The sequence below is a fragment of the Cardiocondyla obscurior genome, linkage group LG21 (assembly GCF_019399895.1).
Source record: "Cardiocondyla obscurior isolate alpha-2009 linkage group LG21, Cobs3.1, whole genome shotgun sequence".
Taxonomy (NCBI): domain Eukaryota; kingdom Metazoa; phylum Arthropoda; class Insecta; order Hymenoptera; family Formicidae; genus Cardiocondyla; species Cardiocondyla obscurior.
The window spans coordinates 2,691,755-2,711,553 of NC_091884.1; the positions used below are offsets into that span (position 1 = coordinate 2,691,755).

The following is a 19,799-nucleotide window of genomic DNA, read 5'->3' on the forward strand; positions in this document are numbered from 1 at the left end:
AAACACGTCCGACTTACGTACGCGCGCATTTTCTGTATTCGCTACTCGTTACCACGGTTCCGCATTTGTGGAACGCAGAATAAAAACGGTTACGGTTCTATTATTATAACATCGAGTTCGAGTCATTGCATCTTTCCTCCACCTGCATCCCGGAGACGACCACTCGTAAACCTAACCGACGCGAGAATCACGGTGCCGAATCTAGTTGGCACACTTTCTCGAAACATTGGTCCTTCGAGCCGGATCTACAGTTCGGCAAGGGCGAGCAGCGACAAGGTGACCATTCGATCGGAGTGCGGCTGCGACGTTAAGATCGGAGCGCGGGACTGGACAGAGCCACAAGGGCCAGCCCGGGAGAATCGAAACTGTCATTGAGAGGCCTGACGACGATAGCGGTAAGCTGTGTAGGAGCTGCACCGATATTGTATTGCATTGAATTTTGTGCCTATTTGTACGGATCTGTGCTTAAAGTCAGGAGAATCGATTGCGCTATTGTTAACGAGTAACGTAACCGACCATTGTATTAGTAATCGCGAATTGACATTATGTCCCAACCCGTTGCATCGTCCGCTGCGGCGGGAGCGGCGGCGACGGCGGCAACGACGGCCGCATCGACGGCGGCAGCGACGGCCGCTAAACAATTGGCGTCGTTAAAAAAGAAGCGTACGGCGATTAAGTCCGCGGTCACACGTATAGAGACATTTACAAGCAACGCAATGTTAGACGAAATAGACGATGAAATTCGTTTTGAGTTAGCCGAGCGGCGCGAGCGGTTGGGCGAGTACAATCAAGAATACGCGGACGTGCAAGCGCGAATTGAGGATCTAGACGAGCGCGAGGCTAGAGATCGCGACTCGTTTGAAAAAACTTATTTTTCGTTGAGAGCGAAATTGACGCGATTGACTCGTCCGGCGGGCGGAACGGCGTCGGCCCGTCCGTCGCCTGTTCCGGGTAGTAGCGGCAGTGAAGGCAGCGGCGGCCGAGAGCCCCTGACCTTTGTGCGTTTGCCGAAGATTAATCTACCGACCTTCTCGGGCAAATATGAGGAATGGGTCACGTTCCACGATACCTTCAATAGCCTGATCCACGAAAACGAGCCGTTAACAGACGTGCAAAAATTTCACTATTTGAGAGCTTCTTTGTTAGACGAAGCAAAAAATGTGATCGCGGCTTTGGAGGTGTCGGGGGCTAATTACGAAGGGGCCTGGGAGTTATTGAAGGATCGATACGACGATCGGCGAGCGATAGTGTATACGCATATTCGGGCGATCCTCGAGCTACCGCGAATGCATCGAGAGAATGCGGCGGATTTAAGGAGAATCTGCGATGGGGTATCGCGACACATAGGCGCGCTCAAGGCGTTGAAAAGAAGCGCGGACGCTTGGGACGATCTGCTAGTGTATATGTTAAGCGAAAAATTAGACAACGTGACCGCGGAAAAATGGCAAGCATCGTTAAGGGATACGGAATTGCCGAGTTTAAAACAATTTAAAAAATTCTTGACGCATCGAAGCGTCATTTTAGAGACGTTAGCAAGAAAAGAGCCAAGCACGGCTCCAAGGCGAAGTGACACACGGGCACAAACGCGGTCTGACGGCAGACGACAGGCGCTGCACGCAACCGCGTCAAGGATGAGCTGCACATATTGCGGGGGGGAGCACTCCGTTTATGCGTGTGGGGCGTTCGGTGCGTTATCGGCAAATCAGCGGATAGCAGAGATTCGAAAGAAAAATCTTTGTTTAAATTGCCTGCGCTCCTCCACCCATCGGGCGGCGCAGTGTCCGTTGGCTGGTTGCCGGTCGTGCAGCCTTAAGCACAATACATTGTTGCATCTGCCGACCAGGGGGACCGACGGGGCGATCGGCGGGACATCGGTTGCGCCGGCGGGATCGGCGGGCCCGTCGGCGAGTTCGGGCGAGATGACGGCCTTGCTCGCGCGCGAGACGGTTGGGGGGAGCCGAGCTCATGTGTTCCTATCCACCGCAATAATACACGTGATCGACAATAATAACACGCGAAAGCCGGCGCGTGTATTGTTAGACTCAGGGTCACAAGCAAATTTCGTGACGAAAAAGTTTATTAGCACGTTAAATGTGAATATTCAGCCGGCGAATATTTCGATATCGGGTATGGGAAGGATGACGACGCGGTCATCACGCGTTACAAAATTAAAAATACGCTCCAGACTAAACGCGTTCCAACAAGAAATGGAATGCATCGTAACCGATGTAATTACCGAAAGAATTCCGGCGGTTACCGTTAGACGCGAAACAATAAAACTGCCGCCGAACATCGAGCTGGCAGATCCGCAATTTAACAAGGCCAGCGAAATCGACATGCTGATAGGCGCGGAGCTGTTTTGGCAGCTGATATGCATCGGCCAAATCGGAGCCACGCGAGAACATCCGACGTTACAAAAAACGCGGCTAGGATGGGTTTTGGCGGGACGATTGCAGAGCGCGTCAGGGGAAATCGCGCGGGCGCATGCATTGCATGCGACGGTTACGAACGCGGATTTATATAAAAAAATCGAATATTTTTGGCGCATCGAGGAACGATCCGGAGCAGCGAGCAGCACTCTCGAGGAGCGGGAGTGCGAAGCGCATTTCGAGGAAAACGTAGAAATTGACGCGACCGGCAGATATATAGTAAAATTACCAATAAAGGAAAACGCATTTCGAACTATTGGAAACTCGCGAGATATTGCGCTTAAACGGTTGTACAATTTGGAGCGGCGACTAAATCAAGACGCGGAATTTAAGTCGGCCTATGCTAAATTTATGAGAGAATATTTAACGTTAGGACACATGAGACCGGTAGCGAGCAACGAGATCGAAAGGCCCGGCGCGATTTATTTACCGCACCACGGGGTATTCAAGCAAGGCGATAAGACGAAGAAGCTTCGGGTGGTGTTTGACGCGTCATGCAAAACGAGCACGGGAGCGTCATTGAACGATGCGTTAAGAAAGGGGCCGACAGTGCAGCAGGATCTCGCGGCTATTCTTATTCGCTTTCGAGCTTTTGCATATGTTACGTCCGAAGTTGTTTTCGCTCGCGGTCTAGGAATGTGTGATGAGAAGGGAAAAAAAAAAAGAAAAGATAGTGTGTGTATAGAAATTAATTTCGCTATTTTATTTTAGATTTTCATCAGCCAATCCCATTTTTTGTTAATTTGTTGGCTACTCCGCTGTACAATCGTTCCTACAGGTGTCCCCGTTTTAGGCGCTTGTGGTATAGGTAGAACGGGCGCGGGGTTGACGATTTTAACGCGCGGTTTAAAATCTTCTACTTTAATGATTCGTGGCAATGATGATGAGGAGGGTCGCGGCGGAAGCGTTTTGGGCGGTTGCGCGGTGGAGGGTCGCGGAGGAGGGACCGCTGGCGGCGTGAAAATTGTGTCCCGCGGTGGTGTCTTATATCCCACGGGAGCCGGTGTGGATCCTATCGGGAAGACAGCCGGATTGAATGTTCCCGGCGTTTTAAAATTGCGGATCAATTGCCGCGCCTTTTCTCTTCGCCCAGCGCGGCAAGACCTCCGGCCTCTGTGTCTCCTTTTATTTGTCTAAAATAAAGTGAAGCTTTTACTTTTTTAGTTAATTGTTTAATACGTCATTAATCTGCCTTCTAATTTTTATACGTGTCTCGAGAGGTAGCTCGTAAACCCATTCCCAAGAATTTCCCCTCGTTTTATGGCTTACAATTTGTTTAAAGAGAGGCAGAGCGGGGGTTGTAAGCCTGTAAGGAGTCCACCGGGCGTAGTGGTTTGCGACAAATTCGTAATTCATCTACAAAAAAATTGGAAATTGGTTAAATTCAATTGCTACGCTATTCTTAAGAGGCTCAGCGCGCAACCAGGGATCAATGGGTTCGATTAGGAGCGATAGCAGTTGTTCGGAACAGCGTGTTAAATTTCGGAGTTGAGGAAGCGAGGCGGCGATCGCTACCTGGGGCAGCGCGCCGTGGCTCGGGGTGAAGGAAGTGAGGGGGCGATCGCTACTCGGGGCAGCGCGCCGTGGCTCAGGGTGAGGGAGGTGAGGCGGCGATCGCTACTCGAGGCAGCGCGCCGTGGCTCAGGGTGAAGGAAGCGAGGCGGCGATCGCTACTCGGGGCAGCGCGCCGTGGCTCAGGGTGAGGGAGGCGAGGCGGCGATCGCTACTCGAGGCAGCGCGCCGTGGCTCAGGGTGAGGGAGGTGAGGCGGCGATCGCTACTCGAGTCAGCGCGCCGTGGCTCAGGGTGAAGGAAGCGAGGCGGCGATCGCTACTCGGGGCAGCGCGCCGTGGCTCAGGGTGAAGGAGGCGAGGCGGCGATCGCTACTCGAGGCAGCGCGCCGTGGCTCGGAGTGAAGGGATAGTGAGGCGCGATCGCTTTGGAGAAGCGCGCTTTCAGCCCTTAAGGTTTAAATCCAAGCGACGTGAGAGTTTTGTACTTCTGACTGCTTTTAATTCCTTTGCTCGTACAATTCTGCGCTTCCTGGTGGTCTTCGCCGTCGGAGATCGTTGAGACGATAATGCGATACCAGGTCCGAAAATTCGCGGCTTTTATATGGATAGATGTTAGGCTCCGAGGGCGAGGGAGCAAGGATTCTCCTTTGCCCCGCGAAATTCCTTTGCGAGGGATTTCGATTTTTCGATAATTTAAACATTTGATTTTGCAACTTCGATAATGTCTTTATCCCTTTTATATGGTCGTGATTTCGCTGGCGTGGGTCGCTCGCGCCTAACTATTTTGTTTAACCATTAAATGAGAGTCTTGTTTTTTCATACCTAGTTTTACTTCCGCATTGCACGCATATCTAATTTTAATTTTCTCATTTAATCGTTAAATCTTCGTTGTTTTTGGGTTTTGAGTTTTCGTAATTGCTTCTTTAGAGTGTCTGGGTATAATGCCTTTTTGGTTTATTAGTGTTTGTTTATTAAAAAGGCGTACAGCCTATTTTTCCTTTCTCTCGTTCGTTTTATTGTTAAATTGAATCATTTAGTAGATGTTTTAAGTTTCTCTTTAAATCCTTTTGCGTTTGGCTTTGCTGTATGGCGCCCAATTTATCGCTGCTCTTTTAATTGCAAAATTATAACTAGGTAGTGTCTTAAGTACGTGATGTTCACGTGTACGCGGGCGTGATCGAGAGCATGAGCACGGGCGTGAGCACCTGGTGATGCGTCGGGCGGCCGATCGGTATAATAATCGGTACATCACGATGTATCGACCGCGCGACAATCACCGGTGCTAGGTAACGATAATGGTACGCCGATACATTAAAGTGATTAATTTAGACGAAAGAAAAGAAAAATATTGAAATGAAAAGAAGCCAATAAAAAAAAGAAATATGCATATTGTGGAGGCCTCCGGACGTAACACATATGTCTTCGCGACAGACATAGTAAAAATGTACCGCCAGGTTCGGGTACATAAGTCGCAGACTCACTTACAGCGGATATTATGGCGCGAAAATACGGGCACACCGGTGAGAACGTACGAACTTCTCACCGTGACATACGGAACGACGTCCGCACCATTTCTGGCGACTAAATGCTTATATCATTTGGCGCAGAAATGCGCGAAAGAGTATCCGGTCGGCTCCCGACGTATTCGTGAGGATTTTTATGTCGATGACCTGCTCACGGGGGCAGATACGTTATCTGAAACTAAGCGCGTACGCGAGGAAATTGTGGAAATCTTGCGACGCGGAAACTTTGAATTGAGCAAGTGGCTCTCAAACCGCGACGAGCTGATACCCGACCGGGCACGCGGAGTTCGGGACGAGGTCGCGTTCGGAGAAGAATTCGAGCCCAAGGTGCTGGGAATACGTTGGAACCCGGCAAACGATGAATTCGGTTTCGAGGCGAATTCCGGGCGCGGTGCGGAACGCGTGACTAAACGGACTATCCTCGCGGAGATAGCCAGCATCTTCGATCCGCTGGGGTTGTTAGGTCCGGTAATCGTCGTGGCAAAAATTATCATGCAAGATACGTGGCAAACGCAAATGGGATGGGAGGAATCCGTTCCGCAGGAAATCCACCAACGGTGGGTGGATTTTAGACACGAGTTAATTTACTTAAAAGAAATCCGGGTGCCGCGCTGGGTGGGAAGCAGAGACATGCACAATTTACAGCTGCACGGTTTTTGCGACGCCAGCGAAAAGGCATACGGCGCCTGCGTGTATGTGCGAACAAGGGAGGGACCCGCGAAATATAAGATCGTCTTGCTGACCTCGAAATCGCGGGTTGCTCCGATAAAGGCAATTTCCTTACCAAGATTAGAGTTATGCGCGGCGGTATTGCTAGCTGAATTGACGGAAAAAATCTGTGCGTCACTCAACGAACGGAAGCGGAGTTTATTTTTGTGGACGGATTCCACGATAACGTTGAACTGGATTGCTTCGTCGTCGCGGCGGTGGAACTCATTTGTTGCAAATCGCGTCGGGGAAATACAGCGCGCGACGGATATCGCTGACTGGCGGCACGTGCCGTCAGCCGAAAACCCGGCGGATTTGTTGTCGCGGGGAACCACCATACAAATGTTAAAGACTTCACCACTCTGGTGGAACGGTCCATCATTTTTACAATTTGAGTCAGATTCGTGGCCGAAAAGGGAGCGAGCCGTTATCTCGGACGAGGATTTGCCAGAGCGAAAGAAAACGATAATCGCGTCCGCGGGCGTAATCGAGGAAGATATCGTGCAGGCATTGTTGCACAGGCGTTCCAATTTAAATAAAGTTCAAAGAGTGATCGCGTATTGCGTAAGGTGGCGATTCAAGAAGGAGGAGCGCCCGCGAACGGTGCAAATCTCGCCGACCGAAATGCGGCGAGCATTGATAATAATAGTAAAAAGCGTGCAGCGCCGGTCGTTCTGCGAAGAATACGAATTGCTCAAAAATAAAATAGAATTAAGAAATACAAGTGCCATACGGTCACTGACACCTTTTTATGATGATGACGGGATCATACGCGTGGGAGGCAGGATAAAGCGATCCGCGATTCCGTACGATGCGCGCCATCCAATGCTCCTACCGAGGGGGCACGTGCTGACCACGCGCGTGGTACAAAGAGAGCACGAAAAAACGTTACATGCGGGTATACAAGCGACATTGGCCGCTGTTCGGCAGCGGTTTTGGCCGATCGCGGCCTCATTGGTGGTGCGGGGGGTTGTGCGGAGATGCGTGAAATGCTTCCGATACCGACCGACGACGTCACAGGCGATCATGTCGGATCTGCCTGACAAGCGCGTGACGGTCTCGCGACCGTTCACGCATACCGGCGTGGATTACGCGGGACCGATATTTGTAAAGGAAAGCAAGCGTAGAAATGCGAGACTGACGAAGGCATATATTGCCGTATTTATATGCTTTACAGTGAAAGCGGTTCACTTGGAAATTGTGAGCGATCTCACATCGGATGCGTTTTTAGCGGCGTTTAAAAGATTTATCGCGCGAAGAGGTAGGCCAGAATGTGTATATTCCGACAACGGTACGACTTTCGTTGGAGCAAACAAGCCCCTCAAGGAGCTATACGAATTTGTCAACTCCGAACGGGAACAGAAACAGATCGCCGAGTTTCTTAGTGAACGCGAAATTAATTGGCGTTTCATACCGCCTCACGCACCACATTTCGGTGGTTTGTGGGAGGCGGCCGTAAAATCGACCAAAACACATATGTATCGCGTTGTCGGAAATGCACATCTGACCTACGAAGAAATGCAGACTATGCTCTGCGAGATTGAGGCTATACTTAATTCGCGACCGCTTACGTCTTTAAGCACAGATCCAAATGACTTAGAATGTATCACGCCCGGGCATTTCTTAATCGGTGCAGCCTTACACAGTTTTCCCGCAGAAGAATTAACACAGGTGCCCGAGGGACGGCTGTCGAGATGGCAACGTATCGAGCAGCTGCGGCAGCATTTTTGGAGGCGATGGAGTTCGGAGTACCTCCACACGTTAATGCAGCGGTCAAAATGGCATGTAGCAAAACAGGGGCCATCTCAGTCGGCCAGTTAGTTCTTATACAGCAGCCAGGTCTCGGACCGTTGCAGTGGCTGCTGGGCCGCATAAGTGAGGTTCACCCAGGAGCGGATGGAATCGTGAGAGCAGCTACGATGAAAACCAAGGGAGGCTACCTGACCAGACCGATTGTAAAATTGGCGATCCTTCCGATTGACGAAGAAGACGACAAATAACGTATTAATATTGTACCATTTGACTATGGCCAGCGGGCTCAAGAAAATTATTGTTTTCGAACGTTTAATTAATTTCGACACGACGCCTCCGAGCTGAAAAAGGCAATATATTGAAGGAATTCCCTTCAAGGCGGGCGGGGTGTTCAAAAAAGATCGACGAAACAAAGAGCGCGGACGAAAACGAATAACTCGATATAAACACGCAAAATAAATATAGACAGCGACGCGTCTTAAGGACAAGCTAATAATTACGGAGCAATGAACTCAGAAGTTCGTCGAAATATAGCGAAAATTAAAGGAAGGAGATCGAATATAAATAGCGCGGCAGGAAACACCGGGCAGAGTCTCTCGAAAAAAGTGACAGCGTTTTTATGTAAAAAACACGTCCGACTTACGTACGCGCGCATTTTCTGTATTCGCTACTCGTTACCACGGTTCCGCATTTGTGGAACGCAGAATAAAAACGGTTACGGTTCTATTATTATAACATCGAGTTCGAGTCATTGCATCTTTCCTCCACCTGCATCCCGGAGACGACCACTCGTAAACCTAACCGACGCGAGAATCACGGTGCCGAATCTAGTTGGCACACTTTCTCGAAACAATTTTATATTAATAATCGAAACAATTGAAAAAAACGTCTTCACTCTTTTAACACTGATCTCTTACTGACAGTTATATTTACTTTGTTCGCGACATGATTAATCATGCAACAAAGGATAAAAGAGCTAGTAGTCAATTCTTTATTTAAAAAGCTTACGCATATAAAATTTAAACCGATAAGATTCTTCATAAGGAGTTTGTTGAATGCACGCGAATATAATAATTATAATACATTAATGTCATTTTGACTCTTTTTATAACATAAATAAATATATAAATATATATATAAATATTAATTTACTCTGTTACGCAAATAAAAAAGCGGTGGATATAACAGGAGGGACAGGAGTGTTAAATTATAATGACTCATGTGATGAATATTAATTTATAGAAATAATTTATACATATTTTTGACTATAAATGTAATATATAAATAAATAAATAATATAATAGAAAAAAATATATATAACAATTTAACTCGATAAGGTCACCGCGATCATGTATTTATAATTGTAAATGTAAATACATATAATATACAGGGTGTCCCAGACATAACAAAGGATACTAGGAGGATAGATAGAATTGATTGAGACAAGTAGAAAAGTCCTGTATTATTTTGCAAAATTCTTAACCGTTATTGAGAAAAAAATTAAAATGTATAAATTGTATAGGCGTAAGAGCGACAAAGAAGCTACGCGTGAGTGAGCGCGACAGACGAATGGCTAGGAATGGCGCCGTCGCTTGTCACGCTCACTTACGCGTAGCTTTCTTGTCGCTCTTACGCCTATACAATTTATACATTTGTAGGTGGTATTTATTTAAATCTAGTGTAGAGTCGTTGATTCTTAATATGGTTTTATTTAGACAAGCAGTTACAGGTTCGACGGACGTTAGACGACTGACTGCTCACGGGGCTCCGCTGAGCTCTTTCTTTTCGCATCCTTTGTTTCGAAGGTTCTTTCCCGAAGGTGTTCCTGCTAATCTTTGAACGTGTTTAATCGCATTTTGCTAACCCTATGATAGTTATACGCTTACACATTTTAATTTTTTTCTAAATAACGATTGAGAATTTTACAAAATGGTAAAGGACTTTTCTACTTGTTTCAATTAGTTCTATTTATCCTCCCAGTATCCTTCGTTATGTCTGAGATACTCTGTATAAAGTTGCTTTCTATTTGCATCAGAACTTGAATAATTCTCACTTACAACATAATTCTGTCTTTTTTCAATGTCTCTTAATTAAATAACAAACACAGAATTATGTTATAAGTGAGAATTATCTGAGTTTTCTTGTAAATTGAAAGCAGCATGAGTAGCATATAATGCATATAATATAGCATTTTAGGCAGGCAATTATACTATTGTAACCGTGGTAACTGCAGCCTAGCGCCGCGTAGCGGATAGGCTTCACTTTTTAGACACGCTCTGTAACGGGAAGGCATAGGCATTGTCATAGGGCTGGTTTTTAGCATATCTCCGAACACACTATTCTAATTTTTGTCACTGTCACACCGACGCTGTGCAAGTTTGGCGAAGGCTTTAGCTTCCCCTTAAAGCCTTTATCTCTTCATATAAAATCTATAGGACTAGAGTTATTAGAGATGTTCCTCAAGAAATTTTTCTTGAAGACATTCTCAAGTACATTGATTCGGATGTTAAAATTCTCGAGATTCACAGATTAAACAAAAGAATTAATTCAGAAGAGAGTGTTGTAATCGGGTGACAGGAATATTCAGAATGTCAAATGTGCCTTTTGTTAACGAACAATATCTCACGTTTATTGAATAATTCAATCGCAACTCTCAATTACATCAGATCACTTAACGGTTCGGACTTAACGACTGCTCCGCCTTTCCAGAGCTCGCCTTAAATATTCGGGTTACACCCTCTTTCCTCGCCGCCGCGGATCAGGTGCTCTCGAACATTTTTCTTGTTTTTGTCTCCACGGCATTACGCCGGGATCACGCCGCCGAGACATCGATCGTCGGACAATATGCATGATCAGCCGCGCGGCCGCTGTTTAACTTAACTCTAGGTTACAATAACGCTTTCGCGCCTTTCAGTGTTAAATATGTTCCGTCACGAAACATCTGTATTAAGTTTAGTGGTCAAGTTTTACCTCACAGAATTATCTTATACAAAATTTGCTTTTCCTGCTTTAGACTAGGCCGTATTGGTAAAGCTTGCAAAAGTAAAGCAAGATGTCTTTACTGTGGTGATTCTAAACACATAGATGGTAATCCTTGTTTCGCTAGTAGTCAACCTTCCAGTTGCTTTAACTGTAAAGGTGCACTTTTGGCCACTTCAAAAGATTGCGTTACATTCATTTAGCATAAAAAAATTGAAGCTCTAGCTGCAACTGAAAAATTACCTCTATTCTTAGCCAAAGAAAAAAAAATTTCTCTCACACACTTTTCAAAGGATTGTCTAATCCTTGATTTGATTAAAAAAATTTTCCTTTCCGCAAAGGATAATTATGCACTTTAGGGGAGCAAACCCCGATTACCTTGACCTTGATATATGTTGTCAAGGACACCCTCCTGAGTAACCTTGAAGAAGTTTTAGCCGTCGCTCGTTTTTTATTAAAAAGTTATAAACAATCAAAGTTTGGAAAATATTAGTGTTATTTGCAGTACAGTGACGGGTATACATGACGGGTATAAATGAATGAATGTCTTTTAAAAAAGCAAATTGTTGAGATATTAGAGTTAGTTTTTATTATTTCGTTATTTAAAGATCTGATTACATTTTTGGCGGAAAAAAAGTTATTCGTGGTCAAATAATACGTCCTTGATGTAACAAAACTGTTTATTTAACCACGGAACAACGTTCATTAATAATTCATTGTACAAATAGTTATTATAAACAAATACGTGACAGAAAACGAGTGAGACAAGTGTGCAATTTTAAAACCAGTGCATTAAAAAATACATGGTTTGAAAGAGCTGCACTGGACATTGAAACAATTTGTCGTTTAATTTCTTATTTTCTTTTACTTCAATCGCCACGCAAATTGTTATTAGTTGATACAGTAGAAAAATATACCAGTTATTTTTAGTTTATTGCAGGCTCAATAGATAAAGTACTTTCAGATAGGGGATATAACGTTGCCATTATTTCAAAGAATTTGCATATTCGTTGGCGATACACATATTTACGTTTGAATATAAATTCTGCCAAATAATGTATATAATAATATTCGCGAGTTCCATATCTCGGTACTCCATGCCGAATATCACGCCATAAACGTTCTATGTTTTGAGTGTGAGCGCCTGTATTAGGATCTACAAAATTTTCACTATGATTTACAACAGAATGTTCATAATTATAATCCTTTAAGTTGCTGTATGCTCTCCAGCAGTCACTATGAATAATACTACCCGGTGCAATAAAACGACGTATGACCGGAATCAACACTTCAGATGAACGCTTTTCTACGGAAACAACAAAAAACTTTCCACTACTTTGTTCAATTCCTCCAAACAGCCATTGACCAGAAATAAGACGTCCACGGTGATACTTGCGTCTTCCAAATTTAGCTTCGTCAATTTCTACAATAACGTTTGGACCATCAATTTGCTCTTCTGTACGTGATAGCTATTGTGCCAAAAGCTATATAAAAGTACAAATTTATTTAGTATTTTAAATGTCCATTATGAAGATAGAATCAATGTAGAAATAATAAAAAACGTACTTCTCGACAAAAATTTATCCAATCAACTGCTGTGTGAGATAAAATTGATAATTTTTCTTGCAAAAATAATTGTCGTGGCGATTGAAGTAAAAGAAAATAAGAAATTAAACGACAAATTGTTTCAATGTCCAGTGCAGCTCTTTCAAACCATGTATTTTTTAATGCACTGGTTTTAAAATTGCACACTTGTCTCACTCGTTTTCTGCCACGTATTTGTTTATAATAACTATTTGTACAATGAATTATTAATAAACGTTGTTCCGTGTTTAAATAAACAGTTTTGTTACATTAAGGACATATTATTTGACCACGAATAACTTTTTTTTCCGCCAAAAATGTAATCAGATCTTTATAGTTATGCGTTAAATGAATAAATTCGTGAAACAACATCGCGAACAAATTTTGGAATCACCGTATAGTTTGAATAACCATTGGCAACTGAAGCAGACCTATCGAGATATAAACACGAAGAATCATAAATACTACTCTCACTTCTGTGTTTATACTTTCCCAGTTAGAATTATTCAGTTATCGATATAATTTCACGCTGTCAACGTCGATTGTGTTAAGAGAAAATTAATATGTATACTATAGAACAAATGAATAATAATCCTTGGTTTGCAGTCCAAGACGTTGTTGGTGAAGCAAAAACCTGGCCAAAATTTATTCGAGCGATGTTTTGGAATAAAAATTTTAATCACCATTGTACGCGATCTTGCGCGATCGCGTTAGTTTAGAAATAAACTTGCTCAGCAATGAGCTCGACGCGTGAATCAATTGAGCGGGGATGAGATGGAGAGCCGATCGCAGGAATTGAAAAAAAAACAGAATAATTAAAATGACAGAAAATAGAACTCACTGTATGTACAAAAAAAAACACAAAGAAAATACAGTCGCGCCGGTGAAGGCAAGGATATCAATAACCGAGCGGAAATCTTCTTGATCCGGCTGATCCGTCGGAAATCTTGAGAGTAGATGAATGATCTACCCGACCGTCGGAGATCTTGCCACGGACGACGGAGATCTTGAGAGCGCGAGCCGGTGATTGCCGCGAGCGCGAATCCCTGCACTCCAGCGGTAGCGATAACTTGTAAATGGATTGGCGCCGAAATAATGAATTCACGGAAAGTGAATTCACGGAGTTGCGATTAAGAGCGCGAGAGAAAGAAAATTATAAGAAAACTTATCGAAAGTCGTCGCGCGAGAGCAAGCCGACACACAAAGGCGAGACGCACAGGTGCGGAGTTCGAGCGAAACTGGTCGTCTTTTCGCGGTACGGAGCCTAGGATAGTCGGAACCCGGCGACGAAAACAAAGCGAAGTCAGCGAAATATTCGGTTTGAACTAGATAAGACTGACTTCTGCCGAAAACAAAACGCGTTGAACCATCGGCGATTCAAGGATATCGACAAGATCAATAAATACGCGACGGTAGATTCGAAATATCGCGACGCTGGAGCACATACTAGGCGCGAGAATTATAATATAATTTAACCGCGCTGCAATTCATAGTCGAATGAACAACCATAATCGCATGATAATTGTACATTTTGCATATCTAAATGCAATATCCGAAGATTTTTTACATGACATATTAACTTTTACATTAAAAGAAGGATATACCGCTGATAGAAGGCTCAATGTAAAATTAAGGTTCCGTTATTTAAACCACGAAGTAAGTTTTTATTTTTTATAATTATTACATATTGTTGCGAAAGGAAATTAAGTCTGAACACGCGCGATTTACGAAACACAAATAAAATTATATTTACAAAATTTATACAATATGTATAATGTACCGCAAATAGCCCGCACAGCTAACGCGAATTACTCCGTCGATTTGCTATCGCGACTTTCGCTTCTATCGCCGAGGCACTCGGATCGGTTTTTATAGCGTTCGCACGACGCACTCTGTATCGCGACTGCTCGGCGGATTCTCTGGCTCCTCGAAAACGCTCTCCGACTCCAGGAATCCACCGACCTTTTCTACGAAATACAAACAGCTCGAACGACTCGTGTTGCCAAGCAGAGCTGGCCCCGAGCCGCGAATAGATGCCAGTACAAAGAATGATCAACAATCAAAAAAGCGAAAACACGTCGCGAGGTCGGCCGGCCGATCGCGGTCGGCCCAGCCACGCGGAGCAGCGATGATCGATCGCGAACACATATTAAATGTGTATGTTTATTAAATGTTTTTCATAAATTTGTAGGATTTTTGGACGAAGTCGACGTAGTCGTTCCTACAGTTACAGCGTTTATTTTAAACAAATGTTAAATTTAAATTTTGAATCACGTTAATATTAGTACTGTATGAAAGCGACAATTATAATAACAAAATAACTTCAATATCCCAACAATTTGCTTCTTTAAAAGACATTTATTCATTTATACCCGTCATGTATACTCGTCACTGTACTGCAAATAACACTAATATTTTCCAAACTTTGATTGTTTATAACTTTTTAATAAAAAACGAGCGACGGCTAAAACTTCTTCAAGGTCACTCAGGAGGGTGTTCTTGACAACATATGTCAAGGTCAAGGTAGTCGGGGCTTGCTCCCCTAAAGTGCATAATTACTCTTTGTCATCTTATCAGTGTTGTTCTTTTTCATCTTTTCGTAAATATTTAACTTGTCTTTAAATTCACGTACAGTCTTAGCTCCGTACAGAATTTGTTTATTGCTTGTTTCGTCGTTTATTCCGTTTATTACATAATCGAATAAAGCATCCGGTTCAATAGCGTCTCTTGCTGCTAACTCCCTCATAGCAAAAAGATATTCCTGTGTTGTTTCCTCTCTCTTCATCTTGCGCTTTTCCAGCATTTTATGAAGCTGTGCACTGTTGATTTTTGTTGAAAATTCCTCTGTCAGAGCGTCCTTTAATTTCTTCTACGTTTTGATAACGCTTTCGCTTTGAATGAACAGCTTGGCTACATCTTTCAAAGATTTTTTTGCAAACACGACCTTCTGCAGGTCGTTCCATCCGAACATAATGGCCGCTTCTTCGAAGTCGCTTATCCATCGTTCAATCAGATACGAGTCAGTACCGCTGAATGCCCGAACCGAATCTTCGATGTCCCTGTAGCTCAGCACAAAATGTCTGTTTCGTGAATCGTGACTTCCTCTTCTTCTCGCATTTTGTCTTTGCATCTCACTCGCACCGTCTTCTCCTTTTTCGTCGTCGCCATCTGGTTCCGCTACGTCATCATCGACATCTTCTTCTTCCCCGTCACTGCCATCTTGTTTGGCTGCGCCATCCTTGTCATTCTCATCGTCGCCGGACCGATCTTCTTCGTCATCTGCCGGATAGAGAGCATCTATGTTTAGCAAGGCCCTTAATATCCTTTCCCTCAACTGCTCGGCGTTTTCTGCATACTCAATTCCCAAAACGTTGCAAATTGATATTAAGTCTCCTATGGTAAAACGCACTGCGTACTGCATCTTAGCTGCGAATTCCGGGGAATCGCCTCTGAATTGAAATCCTTCGAATTCTCTTAATCGTCGTCGATTGTTTCTGTCTCCGTCTTCCTCAAAAATTAATCTGTGCATGGCAATTACCACCGTCTTCGACGCCGTGCCGATCTTTCGTTTTATGGCGGGTACTTGGCCTAGCTTCCCCATTGCGTATTGTGTCTCTACCTCGTGTTACGTTCTTACTTTTCGACACACACTTTCGTCGTTGCGTCTTTTCTCTTTGTTGCACTTCACTTCGTCGTCTTCGTCCTTTCTTCTCTTTCGTCTTTGCTCGTCGTTACGTCGTTGCGTCTTCCTTCTTTGTTGCACCTTACTTCGTCGTCTTCGTCCTTCCTTGTCTTTCGTCTTTGCCCGTCGTTACGTCGCTTGCACCTTTCTTCATGGTTATTTCGTTTATCGTCGTTGAATCCTGTTTTGTAGTCTCTCGTCGTTTATAATCTCTCTTTTCGTTACACGTGTTCCCGTCAATCTCTTATATATATTCCGGCTCGAGCCCCCACTTTGTAGGAATTAAACAAATAAAAAGGGCGAGATTGCACTTTTAATGTAAATCCTATTTATTGGAGAGATCTGGGATCGTGCTAACAAAAAAAGAACTCGTGACCGCTGATTGCTTCTGATGACTTTTATGTCTCGTGTGTAACTAACTTTTCTTTGTTCGCTTCGCTATTTACTTATTTTTCTGCGCACGCGCTATTCTAATGCCTCCCTCTGCCTATACTCGCTTGACCCATATATCACGCCATCGTTCCGCGCGGGGAATACAAAATAAAAATAAATCGTGTTACAAATATAAGAATAATAGAAAACGAATATTAATAAAACAATAAATAAAATAAACTCTTATTCTATATCTTACAATAATGTATATTGTTAAAGAACTGTACACTGTGTGCTCGGCAGTATAAAAAAACAAGGGGAGAATGTAGGAATTAAAGAATTAGTTTCCTCATACTACCGATATATATAAGATAATGTAATTCTAAGAAGATGCGCTGCAAGGGGAGATAAGAATATTCTTCTTATGCGCTTTGTGCAGTCTTTTGCTCGGTAGGACCGTCAGTCTGCCTCGAGCCTTGATATGATTAACATACTTTTAAATATATATACTTTATTAATCACACTGCGTGAATCTTTATTTTAAAATTTTACCCACAAATACGATAATAAACGCGTGATCGTTAATACGCATATTCGAACAATTATGGAACTGCCGCATATTCAAAAGGAAAACGCGGCGGAGTTGTGACGGGTGTACGACGGGTATTTGAGACACATACGAGCGCTTACGGCGCTTGGGCGTGGTGCGGAGTCGTGGGATGACCTACTAATATACATAATAAGCTCCAAATTAGATAGCGCCACGCTTCGGGGGTGGCACGCGTTACTGAAGGGCGACAAGTTGCTCACTCTGAAGGAGTTCAACGAATTTCTCAATCACCGGATTCGCGTCCGAGAGTCGATGGGAGGCCGAGGGACCGGCTCGGCTGCACGAAGTGAAGTACGGCCGCACGCGCGAATTGACGGCCGGCGGCATGTTTTGCACGTGGCCGCGGATTGTGACGGGTGTGGTTTTATGCCGCGGGAATAATTTAATTCATCTGTGTGAAACTTTCGCGGCGTTACCTGTAAACCAACGCATCGCGGAGATCTGGAGGAGGAAATTATGCCTCAATTGCATGCGGTTTCGGCCCATCGCGCGGCTCAATGTCCGGGGGGAGCGTGCCAAATTTACAAGCTAAAACACAACATTTTGTTGCATTATGGTCGCGGACCGCTCGAAGGTAGGAACGCGGTCGCGGGTGCTTCGTCGTCGGCGTCGGTCGGCGCAACGGAGTCATCGGGCGAGGTTACCGCCTTGGTAGCGCGTGAAGAGAACGAGGGGCGCGGGGCTTGCGTCTTTCTGTCAATAGCGGTCGCATACGTTATTGACGATCGCCGCGTCAAAAAATCGGCGCGTGTGTTGTTAGATTTGGGCTCGCAAGCTAATTTTATAACAACTAAATTCATCGGTTCGTTGAACCTCACGCTTCACCCAGTAAACATATCAATAACGGGTGTCGGAGAAATGACTGCCAGAGCGAAACACGCGACAAAACTGAAAATCAGCTCGCGCACGGATTCCTTTGACGAGGAAATTGACTGCATCGTCGCGGACGGAATAACTCAGAGAATTCTCGCGAGAACTATAAATTGCGATGCAATAAAATTACCGAGCAATATTATTTTGGCCGACCCGCAATTCTATAAAGCCTCCAAAGTACACTTATTGATAGGCGCGGAGCTGTTCTGGAATTTAATTTGTGTCGGGCAAATTCGAGCCACACAGCATCACCCCACACTACAAAAGACAAGGTTGGGATGGATTTTGACCGACCGTGTGATGAGTAAATCGGGCTCCGGCCAAGGGGTGTGCGCCATGCACGCGACGATCACGGGCTCCGAGCTGCACAACAGAGTCGAGCGGTTTTGGGAAATAAACAAATTGGCAGAATCATCTTGTGAATCGAAAGAAGAAAGGGCATGCGAACGCCACTTTGTGAGAAATGTAGAGATTGACACAAGCGGGAGGTATGTGGTAAAGCTTCCGATCGACGAGGGGACGTTAGTCTCGATAGGACAATCACGAGACATCGCACATAATCGATTCTTGAGCTTAGAAAGAAAGTTCGGCAGAAATAACTCGTTTAAGGACGCGTATATAAAATTCATAAGTGAATATCATGAACTGGGACATATAAAACTCGTGACGGATCGCGAAATAAATAAGTCCGGCGCCGTGTACTTACCGCATTACGGAGTATTTAAAAAAGGAGATTTGTCCGGAAAATTGCGCGTGGTCTTCGACGCGTCATGTAAGACAAGTACGGGAATTTTGCTAAACGACGCATTACTAAAGGGACCGATGATCCAACAGGATCTCGTGTCAATTCTCATGCGGTTTTGCACGTTGGCATATGTCTTCTCGGCAGACATTGTCAAAATGTACCAACAGATTCAGCTGCATGAGTCCCAGACTTATTTGGAGCGAATCTTGTGGCGGGATTCGCGGGACGCGGCGATGTTGGCTTTCCAGTTAACCACGGTTACCTATGGAACAACATCCGCGCCCTTCCTGGTGGTCAGGTGTTTACAACACCTGGCACAGGTAAACGCGAATAAACATCCGATCGGTGCTAGGCGAATTCTCAGGGACTTTTACGTAGACGACTTATTAACCGGGGCAGATACGTTGGCCGAGGGAAGACGCGCGCAGGACGAAATAATACAGATATTGAATCAGGATAAATTCGTGCTGAGTAAATAAGTCGCTAATCATAGCGAATTAATGCCGAGCGGGATCGCGAAAGATTGTGAAAATGTGCCGATCGGAAATAACGAAGAATGCAAGTTGTTGAGCATTCATTAGAATCCAACAACCGACGATTTTGGTTTCGGGAATAATTATGAGTCGTATGGAAAACGAATAACTAAACGATCAATTCTCGCCGAGGTAGCAAGCATTTCGACCCGCTGGGACTTATGAGGCCGACAATCGTAATCGCGAAATTAATTTTACAGGATACATGGCAACTAAAAATAGGCTGGAACGAATCGCTACCTCAAAACATTTATCATAGATGGTTCGAATTCCGAGAACAATTGAAAGATTTAACCAGAGTACGAGTTCCGCGATGGGTGGGCGTACGGAGATCGACGGCCTTTCAAATGCATGGATTTTGCGACGCGAGCAAAAAAGCCTACGCGGCCTGCATATACATATGAATCAACGAGGGTTCCGACGGATATAGGGCCTGGCTGCTGGTCGCGAAATCGCGGGTGGCTCCGGTTAAGGCGATATTGTTGCCGAGATTGGA

General features: G+C 44.6%; 3 protein-coding genes and 1 pseudogene across 3 annotated transcripts; 2 read left to right on the forward strand and 2 right to left on the reverse strand.

The window, feature by feature from the left end:
- The first annotated feature begins 545 nt into the window (after window positions 1-545).
- On the forward strand, window positions 546-8,173 carry LOC139110526 (uncharacterized). Its single transcript, XM_070670359.1, has 3 exons — window positions 546-3,041; window positions 5,550-7,776; window positions 7,845-8,173. Exons 1-3 carry the CDS (start codon window positions 546-548, stop codon window positions 8,171-8,173), a joined length of 5,052 nt encoding a protein of 1,683 aa, XP_070526460.1.
- Window positions 8,174-11,568: 3,395 nt separating this feature from the next.
- LOC139110527 (uncharacterized) lies at window positions 11,569-15,273 on the reverse strand (annotated as a pseudogene).
- On the reverse strand, window positions 15,011-17,049 carry LOC139110664 (protein DEK-like). Its single transcript, XM_070670593.1, has one exon. The coding sequence runs from the start codon at window positions 16,087-16,089 to the stop codon at window positions 15,358-15,360; it is 732 nt and encodes a 243-aa protein (XP_070526694.1). The 5' UTR covers window positions 16,090-17,049; the 3' UTR covers window positions 15,011-15,357.
- Window positions 17,050-18,010: 961 nt separating this feature from the next.
- LOC139110528 (uncharacterized) lies at window positions 18,011-19,249 on the forward strand. Its single transcript, XM_070670360.1, has one exon. It carries the CDS (start codon window positions 18,011-18,013, stop codon window positions 19,247-19,249), a length of 1,239 nt encoding a protein of 412 aa, XP_070526461.1.
- Window positions 19,250-19,799: the final 550 nt, after the last annotated feature.

What these genes read in the sequence shown, in the direction of transcription:
- LOC139110664 (XM_070670593.1), bottom strand. Translation starts at nt 16,089, where the DNA reads ATGGGGAAGCTAGGCCAAGTACCCGCCATAAAACGAAAGATCGGCACG.
- LOC139110528 (XM_070670360.1), top strand. Translation starts at nt 18,011, where the DNA reads ATGACTGCCAGAGCGAAACACGCGACAAAACTGAAAATCAGCTCGCGC.
- LOC139110526 (XM_070670359.1), top strand. Translation starts at nt 546, where the DNA reads ATGTCCCAACCCGTTGCATCGTCCGCTGCGGCGGGAGCGGCGGCGACG. An exon ending in TTGCATATGTTACGTCCGAA is followed by an intron (nt 3,042 to 5,549) that starts GTTGTTTTCGCT and finishes CATTTGGCGCAG; the next exon opens with AAATGCGCGAAAGAGTATCC. An exon ending in AGATCCAAATGACTTAGAAT is followed by an intron (nt 7,777 to 7,844) that starts GTATCACGCCCG and finishes GAATTAACACAG; the next exon opens with GTGCCCGAGGGACGGCTGTC.